General features: G+C 39.9%; 1 protein-coding gene across 1 annotated transcript; it reads left to right on the plus strand.

The window, feature by feature from the left end:
* Window positions 1-6,145: 6,145 nt before the first annotated feature.
* On the plus strand, window positions 6,146-10,156 carry PEX2 (peroxisomal biogenesis factor 2). Its single transcript, XM_074146798.1, has one exon. It carries the CDS (start codon window positions 6,146-6,148, stop codon window positions 7,058-7,060), a length of 915 nt encoding a protein of 304 aa, XP_074002899.1. The 3' UTR covers window positions 7,061-10,156.
* The last annotated feature ends 259 nt before the right edge of the window (window positions 10,157-10,415 follow it).

The following is a 10,415-nucleotide window of genomic DNA, read 5'->3' on the forward strand; positions in this document are numbered from 1 at the left end:
TGTTTTGGGAAATAGTCCTGCCTCCCAGGAATATCAGAAATTAATATTTTCTGTGATTGCAGTGTATTACTGTTTTTTTCAGTTAGTGTTAGTAGCTCTTCCAAGCGGTTAAAGAATCGGTTTATGTTCTTTACAAAATTATAGGTATTTAGCTGAAGTATATAGAAATCCAGACAGTAATACAAAATCAATCTTTTGTAAGGTTATTTGAGGTAATGATATAGTGATAAGTTAATTTTACAGTGATTAAGAGACAACACAGTTGGGGCTCCCACTTAGACTTTGATCTGAGGATATTTCTCTCTACACTTGATGAGCAAGAAAGAGATGAGAATTAATGGTAAGACATGAGGCGTTGAGCAGCTGGAGGCCGGGTTCTGTGTTTTATTATGAGAGCTGATGTAAAGGAAGATTTTAAAATTAACTGGATACATATACTTTGATTTCTCATCTTTAAACTTTATTGATTTCAAATTGGCATTAAAATATCCTCTGCTGTTGAGAGTAACTGAAAAGAACAGTGAAACTGAATACATTTTCACAAAAAAAAAAAAAAAACCCAACCAACAAAAAACACAAGAACAACTCAAAAACCCCACCTCAGACTAAAAAAAAAATCTCAGTGAGTGTAAAGAATAAAATAAGTTTCAATTTACAAAGCACAAGAAAAGAATCAATGAAAGGGTCCAAAAATCTAAGTAAGGGGAGTCACAAAGGGATAGGTCCATTACCTAGATCTGTTATTAAATAAGAAAGGAGAACAAGTAACAGATTTTCAAAGACTGATTCTTTACTTCATGCTTTATAAAAGAGATATATTGTGACCTGCTGCTTTCATAAAATTAATCTTAGACAGGAAATCAGAGTGGAACCGAAGCACAGAAAGAATAGCCTAAGGAATCTTAATATAGATGTGCTCAAGTGGCAAATCCTAATAAAATTCATCCCAGAATGATTGAAGAATTAGGCACCACTGATTTTATATATTTATTTATTTAATGTCCCAGAGGGTGAAAATAGCCAGCAAAACGGGTTTGTGTGTGTGTGTGCTTTTGTGTCTCTTTATTCTTCTAAGTGAATTGTTGAAGCTGTTGCTTTCAGTTCCAAATAAAGGTTCAGGAGTTTAGCAATTAATTTGTATCTAAAAATGAGCAGAAGAGCGATTATAAAACAGCCACTGTGGTTTGATGTGACTCGTTCATAAGAAACCTCGGTCTGTTTTCTCTTCTCTAGAAAGAATGACAGGCTTAGTAAGTAGGAGGGAAACTTTAAGTACAATACAGCTTGATTTTAATAAAGTCTTTTTCCCTCCATAAGCGAGCTAAGGAAACGCACTATTGATACTATCTCCATTAAATGCTGATATTATCAGCAGCAAGCTGATAAATTGCCTTTACAGAATAATTATCTATCATAGCCTGTCAAGATGAAAAGGCATTAATGAGTTCGATGATGGAAGAGAACACAGGCGTACAGAAGTTACTGATGATACTGAACTGGAGAGGGGTCAAAAGTTTGGGATTGGTTGGGTTTTTTTGTTTTGAACATGAGATCTGTATCCAAAACACTGATGAATTTGGAGAGAATCTCTGGAACGAGCAAGATGAAAAATGAAGCACGGCATTCAAGAGGAAGAACTCAAATACATGAATATAGATCAGGAAATAATTACTCAGAAAAATGATAGGTCTGAAGATACAGTAGACCTCAAGGTAAATGCTGACTGTTCTGCTGGAAAAAAGTAAAGGTGGTTTTTTGTTGTTTTTGTGTTTCCTGGAGGGTCACACCAGACGTGTCGTAGGAAGGAGGACGTTGTCTAGTTCAGCAGATCCTCTGCCTGCAGTCGGTGCCCTCGCCTGCCCCACCGCTCTTCCTCTTGAGAACCTGCAGACAAACTGGAAATTCTCCATCGTTGTCATTGTTTTCTCCTGTGGAATGAAAACCATCTTTATTTGTGATAAGGATGCTTTAGAATGAATATGAGAAGGAGATTCTTTGTAATTGTTTCGGCAATAAAACACTGGACTAGACTACCTAGAGAAGGGGTGGAATAGGCTTTCTTGGTGGGTAAACATCTGTAAAGATACTCTCGAGCCTGCGTTCTCGCTGGGTTAGGATTTGGTGGTCTGTGGTGTCCGTTCTGTTCCTGCGTCAGTGCAGGGCTCGGACTGGGTGTTTTGGCTGCACAGATGAGATTATCTCAAATAGTTAAATCAGGAACTCGGTGAAGTGGTGGGTGCGCTGCTTCTTGCCTCCTAAATGCAATTTTAAGTCAGAGCAGTGAGGAGCAAAGTTCATTTTTGACTTAATATATTTTTATTTGGCTTCCCAAAAAGTATTTTGACAAATCATACTTAAAGATGTGTTGAAGCCTCTGGATAGAATCTATGTCTGTCTGTCTGTCTTCTACAGATTGTGCTAGAAGAGCAGGGACTGTGACTGCAGTCGCTGAGACGGCACAAACCCCATGGTTACTCATAGTCCTGTGGGAAAAACGGCACCTAGAGGTTGCTCGGATTTGTCTGCTTCTGCAGGCAAAGTTTACAGACCTGTAAATTTAAATGTAGAATTTTTGTGGGCAGGATGCATTGACAAATACGCCTGATGGTAATACATCTCGTACTGATAGTCCCAGAGCAGGTCAATAATAATGCTCATATTGATAGCAGCAACGCAGGAGATGTTACTTGGTGTTATAGCTAAAATCCATGTTATCCCCTTAATCATAATTACATTAATATTGACAAGCTGTTGACAATACTCACATTACTATTGATAGATTTCTGTCAATAACATGTTTCCAAATAAAATATATTCATTCATAATTTGTACAATGCTCAATAACAGCGCTAACATACACCAGGAGAAATTCCTCTTTCCCTGGTGATATCCAATAATTATTGTTGTTGTTCTTGCACAGTGTACTGTACAAGTGGGATTGTTCATTTATTTTGTTTAAAAAAAAAAAAAACAGACAAACTGTAGGTTATTAAAGAAAGAAACGTCCTGTGGGGTTTTATTTCTGGGAGGCATTTTTTTTATTTTTCTCTACGCAATATCTGTGACGGTGTAAAACGAAGGGAGAACCTTTCAAGTAGTAGTCGTGGTCTTTAGTGGTCGGTCTCAGAGTGTATTTGTGTAATAAGTTAATCACACGTCCAGTTTATTCTCTGTCTTCGCCGGAGTTTTGACTGTTGAACTCTGATCCTGTAAGCTAAGCCCGCTGTGTCCTGAACTGAATGCGGGTATTTGTTTCTTTCATTAATGGGTTCTTACAATTCTGACTTCTTAAGTTTTAAAAAATTTAAAGTAGACCAGATAAGTAAACAGTAAGGACATGACAAATATAATTGATCGTGGAAATATGGAGGGAAAAACAACATTCTCTTTGTAGTCTGTGTAGCTCAGCAGAATAAGGAATGCAAAAATTAAAAAGTGCAAATTAGATGTTGTGACACGTACCGGCTGTGCTTATTGGCTAGTTTTAAACCAGAGTCTCAGTTGTTCCTGCTCTAGGACCACTGCTTGTGAACAGCACAAACTGAGAATCTAAAAAGTTACAGAAAGGACTTTTGTAGAGAGGAAGTAATTTTAAAAGAGAAAAATTTATTTATTATCATATTTTTTTTTAATTTATTATCACTTGAAAAAATGGACATCATAGATAAAGAATATAATGACAATTCTCTCTGTAGCAAAATTGAGAGATTAGAATTTTGGCCTCATCCCTCAAAGAACCAGGTGCTGTTTTCCAGATCATTAGGACATTTGCAGGTATTTTTCGTAGGAAAATGCAGATTTCAAGGTTTCCCTTTCAGTGTTTCTCAATGGGAAGTGCAGTAAAACCTTCAGTCAGTTCAGAAGCAAGCCTAGCGCGTAGCAGAACACTTCAGTAAGAGTAAGCGCACTGAGATGTGCTTAGGCAGCAAAATCAAAGCTATGGATATAATCTTTAAGTAAGTCGCAGGGTCCGGTTAACACCATGGCCTGTGGCAAACGCTCCGTGATCTTAGCAGCAAAGCACTTGAGCACAGTGCCCAGTTTCATTGCTTAAATTGAGAATGCTTACCTAATTGCTCATCAAAAAGAAAGCTTTGCTTACATAGGAACAGTGTAAGCATAATTTAAAGGTTTATAAAGGAGGACATCTGGAAATTCTTCTCCATTATTAGTGTTTTCTCCTGTGGAATGAAAACCAGAGCAAACAGTTATCGGTGGCTGCGGTTCCCGAAATGGTGGTGGGCTGAGAAGCTGAGGGGTGGGAAGGCGGATAGTCATTCAGCTGGAGTTGTTGAAGTGATGCAGCAAGATCTAGTAGGGACCGAATTGATCCTTTGATCTCTAAGTGGAGGAGGTGAGGTATGGGGATGATACTGGATGATGCTTTCCAACCACGCTTCCTGTGCCTCCGTGCTTGCTACAGAAGGAGAGCAGTGGGAGTGAGATGGGCTGGGGAATGTTGCCTCTGTATGTGCCTGGGTGCTGGCTGGTGTGGGCAGCGCAGGCTGATGCAGTGAGCCTTACAGACGTGCCCAGCTGTAGGTGTAGAAAACAGTAGGAATGCTACAAATAATGTTTTATACCGGAATTTAAAACTTCCGGCGCACTTTGTTTCAGCAAAGTGTTATTGGTTTGAAGGATTTTTATGGGGTTTTTTAGTATTTTTATTTTGTTAGCAACCATTCCTATATAGGCTCCTATATGGCATCTTTTATTCATAGGATCATAGGATTCTCTGGGTTGGAAGGGACCTTTCAGATCGAGTCCAACCATCAACCTAAAACTCTGATAAAACCCATCACTAACCCATGTCTCTAAGCTCTATGTCTGCCCGGCTTTTGAATACCTCCAGTGATGGTGCCTCAACCACTGCCCTGGGCAGCCCATTCCAATGTGCAATAACGTTTTCCGCGTAGAAATTTCTACTAATATCCAATCTGAACCTCCCCTGGTGCAGCTTGAGGCCATTCCCTCTTGTCCAGTCTTGTGTTGTAGCGGGTTTTCCTCCTATAAATAAGGATTTGTTGACCCTTGCTTGTCTGTTTTGCAAAGAATCTGGTTTAGACAGTGAAATGTGTTGCATACTACCTGAAATACACCACTTCTCCTAAATCACTTTGAGGTTTTTATGTGGAGAAAAGAAACAAAGAATCAGTTACCCCACAATTTTTCCTTACTCAGGTGTTACCCATATTTTGCTCTTGCAATTTATTACATTTATTTTCTTAGTCACAGAATTCCAGATACAATAACACTTAAACCAATCAATTTAAAAAAATATTTTAATTTTTTCACTGTAATGCTTGAACAAGAAGAGTATACATTTGCTGAAGTTTCTAGTATACATTAATCATCTTGCCAGGAAACTTGTAATAGGACAAGTAGCACAATCCTGCACCTGTCAAAAGGCTCTAGAAAATACATGCAGCCCAGTGAGGTACTGTATGATAACTTATGTATGAATGCTGAATATTTCTTTAATCTCATATAATGATTCTTCTGTAAACTAAACAAATGGTTGCCTTTATTCAGCAAGTTTTATCATTCCCACCTTAATTTACATCCATATCTTTCTGTATGTAATCCTTAAATTAGTATTTCTAAGATTTTTACTTCAGCTGCAGCTACTGAAGTATTCCCATGGCCATGTTTTCTGTCCACCCCACTGGGCTCTTCCAAATTTTAGTTAGTGTGGGAATTTTCCCTATTTCTCTGCAAACCACCATATAGTTTTAAAATTCTTGTTTCTGCTCTTCGATTTTAAGGTCCAGTTGAATATTACAGATATGCCCAGTAGTTTATTTATTTATTAAGTCAAATGCTAAATCTGTGGAGTTTTCTAAATGTCTGGGACTTGTCAAACACTTCTCTGCAACAAAACACCAGTGTTACTGTTTGTGAGAAATACTCCAATATAACTTCTTTTGAGATACAGTTTTATACTGTTAATGTAAAGCTTTTTGAAGGGACCTGTAACACGTTAATATCATGTTAATACAGCATTCTGAAGAAGCTGGTTTGTTATTTCTTGTTTATTGCTGGTATATTACAACTTTGTTATCTTTAATAAGAATAAGAATTGGAAATGCTTCATTATACTAAAAATCTATTTGTGTTTATTTCTAGAAAGTTTTTGTGTGAAGAAATGGCCTCCAGCCCTGGGAAGGAAAAGAGTGTGAATCCTGTGCTCAGAATAAGTCAACTCGATGCTCTTGAGCTGAACAAAGCCCTGGAACAACTAGTGTGGTCCCAGTTCACCAGCTGTTTCCATGGATTTAAACCGGGGGTGTTGGCTCATTTTGAACCAGAAGTGAAAGCATTTTTATGGCTTATATTGTGGAGATTCACTATCTATTCCAAGAATGCGACTGTGGGACAGGCTATTCTGAATATTCAGTACAAGAATAACTTATCTCAGACAGAGAAGTACCAACCTCTGAGCAAACACCAGAAGTTGTGGTATCTTATCCTCACTGTTGGTGGAAGGTGGCTGGAGGAAAGATGTTATGATTTGTTTAGCAATCGTCAACTGCAGTCTTTCTGCAGAATTAAGCATTATATTAACTTTGGAGCTGGACTTCTTAAACTTTGCGGACTTGTAAATTTTCTGATTTTTCTTCAGAAGGGAACATTTGCGACGCTTACAGAGCGCATCCTAGGAATTAGGTCAGTTTTTTGCAAGCCACAAAGCGTTCGTCAGGTAGGATTTGAGTACATGAATAGGGAGCTCCTGTGGCATGGCTTTGCCGAGTTCCTGATCTATCTGCTACCACTTATTAATGTACAGAAACTGAAACTGAAAATTTCTTCTTGGTGTTTGCCTATTGCGGGTTTTTCCAATGCTGAAAACACATTAGCAGCTCAGGGCAAGGAGTGCTCGCTGTGCGGGGAATGGCCTACCCTGCCTCACTCCATAGGCTGTCCACACGTCTTCTGTTACTACTGCATTAAAAGTAACTACTTGTTTGATATGTATTTTACCTGTCCTAAGTGTGGCTCAGAGGTACACAGTCTTCAGCCACTGAAATACAAAATTGAAATGACAGAACTGCATGCCTGACAGGGAGTTGATGTGGGTTTGTACTGTACATGAAATATTATGTTACAGAGATTAATGGAAAAATTCAGAAACTATTGTAAACAGACAGCTTAAAGGTGGGTTTGGAGAGTCTGCAATTTGTTGTAACATACGTCTTCACTGATACTATTTGTTTTACTGAGTGACAGTGCCAACTTGCCTCTGAAGGAAAGGAGAGAAAGGAGTTCACCAGCTCTTCTGCTCTCTCAGACTCCCTGAGCCTAGTTTGGTATCCCTGTGTTGTCAAGTCTCTCCTGCATCCAGAGTCTTTCGCCGTTCCACTTCCTACCTGCGTGTCATATACTTCCCTCAGAGGTAGCCAAGGTGCCCAGTAACCTCCATTTTGTGGATTTTCTCAACCATGTTGTAAGAGCTTCTGCTGTTACCAACTTAGTGAAGAGATGGATTTAGTGGGAAAGTCATCCTTGTCACACCTGAAGAGTAATTTTAATTTGTGTATTTTAAATTTGATTTCCCAGGGTCATGTTCCACTGCAAAAAAAGAAAGATGTAAGATGAACTGTCATCTCAGGAGATTATTAATAGTTTTCATCATATTCAGCCCCAATAGCAGGACGTATCCTCTCTCTAATTCAGAATTGCTCTCTTGGCAGTAGACCATGATCGCAGCAGAGTGATCTCGCTGCTTGACAAACAGATATTCCATAGTCCACATGTGCCTACAGCAGCTAAAACTACCACAGTGCACCTTCTAGACCTTCATGAGATGACCCATCTCGTTTTCTCACTCAATTATGTGTCTGTGACCTTCAGTGACGTATATATATGCCCACCTCCCACTTCTCCCCTATGAAGCTGAGGGACATGGTCCATCCATCATCCATTGGAGTGTGGCACCTGCCCAAGGCAACCCACCTTCTTCTGAGTCAGTGATGCTGGAGAAAACTTTACTCACAAGGTGCTGTCTTTGGGACTCGCCCCTCTCCTTCCTTTAGGGTGGCCGAGGTGGGTGCCAGACCTTCCTCACGGCTCACCGCACTGGGGAAGATCACACACACCATGCGTGGGTAGGCTTATCAAAAAAATGGATAACTCTTCCTGTTTTTTACTGTTACTACTTGCTTTCTCTCTTGGCTTTGCAATGTTTTTATTATTCCCTGTTTTAACACTTCATCCATTTATCCTCTGACCTGGTTTTATAAGACTTACTTTTTTTTTTTTTCAAAATCACAGTCCTTTTTCAACAGAAAGCCTTACCCAGAGGTGTCTCATTAACACAAAAATACAGTGCATCCTTTTTTGGCTCTTAAATAAAATTCTCAAAAACTTACAGAGTTAAATTGAGTAAATCACTTGATGGTGGCGGTGTTGTTGATTGGCTGTCATCAGTAGTCAGTCCCCAAAATAGTACGGTAACAACTGATCCAGTATCTTTGATCTACTTTTATGAAATGGTTTATTACATTCTTCAGCATCTGATTAAAACAACCCACCAGCCTATTTGTTTGAAGATCTTAAATTCTAGGTTTTGATCTTGAGAGTGACACGCAGCGCTTTCATCTGATGCAATTAAATATAGTTAGCGGGCCTGGAAGTATCTTTGGGCAGCCCAAAACTTCATTAATTCTGCTGCTCTTCTGCGAGTCCACAGCCCTCAGAGCAGCTGCTGCAGATACTGCACCGCCACGCGGAATTTGCCATCACGTGTGTGGATCAGCAGCCTGCCAAATTTCTGCTGTTCGCAGTTGCCGTCTGAACCAGCAGGAACAAGTCTGTCTTTATGGGACGTATCAGAACTGGGGAGTCTGGTGGAGAATAGCCCGGAGACGCTCGCCCGTCCCCAAGTGAGTCTCTGCCTTGTCGCTGTACGTCACCTAATAGCCCTTCCCACCGAAATGAGGGAGCAGCCCTGGCGTTGAAGTGAGGATCATCACTATCGTTAGCTGTTTTGCAAATCCCAGATCCAGTGTTTGTAGTTTATAATCGTAGCAAACCTTTGTTTCCCGTGGACTCCTCATTCTTTCTGAAGCCACAGAATTGCAGAACTGCGGCAAAAAGGCCCATTTTTTTCCGTATTGGACTCTGTTAGGGGTCACATTCTTCTTATGGAGGATTTAACTTCTTTCCTGTTTAGAAATGTTTCTTCTTCCTGAATATTTAAAGAATGTTATCTTCCTTTTTTTTTTTAATTCCGTCTCTCTCTGTCCTGCTGTGTGATTTACCGAAGCTGTATGAATTTCAAGGTTTGTTTGGCCTCTTGCAGCTTCACGCGGGTGAAACCCCAGTAACGTGTATGCGCTGGTTTCCATCCCTGGTACAGATCAGCACAAAACCTGCTCCCAGGTACTTGCAGAGCTCCTTTCTGCTGGCTGGGCTGTGTTGCAGTTGGCTGCCCTGGTTTTCTTCTGGACTCGAACTTTTGATACTTAGCTTGTGGTGACTTATTACACCAAAGCATTGGCCACCACTGCAGCACCTCATCCTCTGGGCGTTGGGTTTGTAGCCTCTGGCATTGGCCGGCTTTGGGAAGTCCATCTCTCATGGCGTAAATAAACAGTTTGCATTAACCCAAGATCCTAGATCCTAACGTGTGGCTTTAATTCTTTTATTTTTCCATGCGAGTAAGCAGGCACCATGCATCTTACAGAAATAAGACTGGGGAAGAGAGTGGTTCCTTTTGCCAGATACTTCAGCACTTTTTTTTCGTCTGCCATGTGGTGAAACCTTCACTGGGTTGTAGTCAAAGCTGAGATTGATGAGACCAAGACTTCAACTTGTGTATTGAAAAGCCAGGTTAGCTTTTCAGGACTCCAAAGTCAATACTCAGCAGCTTCCTTGGGGCACTGTAAAATTAAAAATATACCTTTTTTTTTTTATGTTGTAATTCTGTTTTGTTGTGGTTTGTGATATGTAGACTGCAGAAAATATTGAAAATATTACAGAGGAAAAACCAGATAATTTGTAGATGAATCAAAGGATAATCTGATTTTACATACTAATTGTATTGATAATTTGTCCTCATAAGCGTTATATTTTCAGGTTAAAACTGTACTGTAACAAAGGACTAAGGTAGAGCCGGTGATGCTTCCTGCAGTACTGGGAATAAAATTTATTTTGGAATGTTAATCTCTTCAGTCATTTTCTCTAGACAAAAGGTTTTTAGAGCTCAGCTACCATGAGAATGTACTCCTGAGCAGTCATACGTGCAGCCGTGAAAAGGAGAAATGCCCAGAATTCAGGAAAGCTGAAGGACCAGAACTCTCGTTCCGCCTTGGAGGGGGGTTCCAGCCCTGCGTTAACAGTTTGGTTTGTGCTCTGGCGCCTGTCGGTGTGTGCTGTGTGAGCGCTTTCATTGTACCAGAAATCAAAACAATGGA

Source organism: Numenius arquata, chromosome 4, assembly GCF_964106895.1.
Source record: "Numenius arquata chromosome 4, bNumArq3.hap1.1, whole genome shotgun sequence".
Lineage (NCBI taxonomy): Eukaryota > Metazoa > Chordata > Aves > Charadriiformes > Scolopacidae > Numenius > Numenius arquata.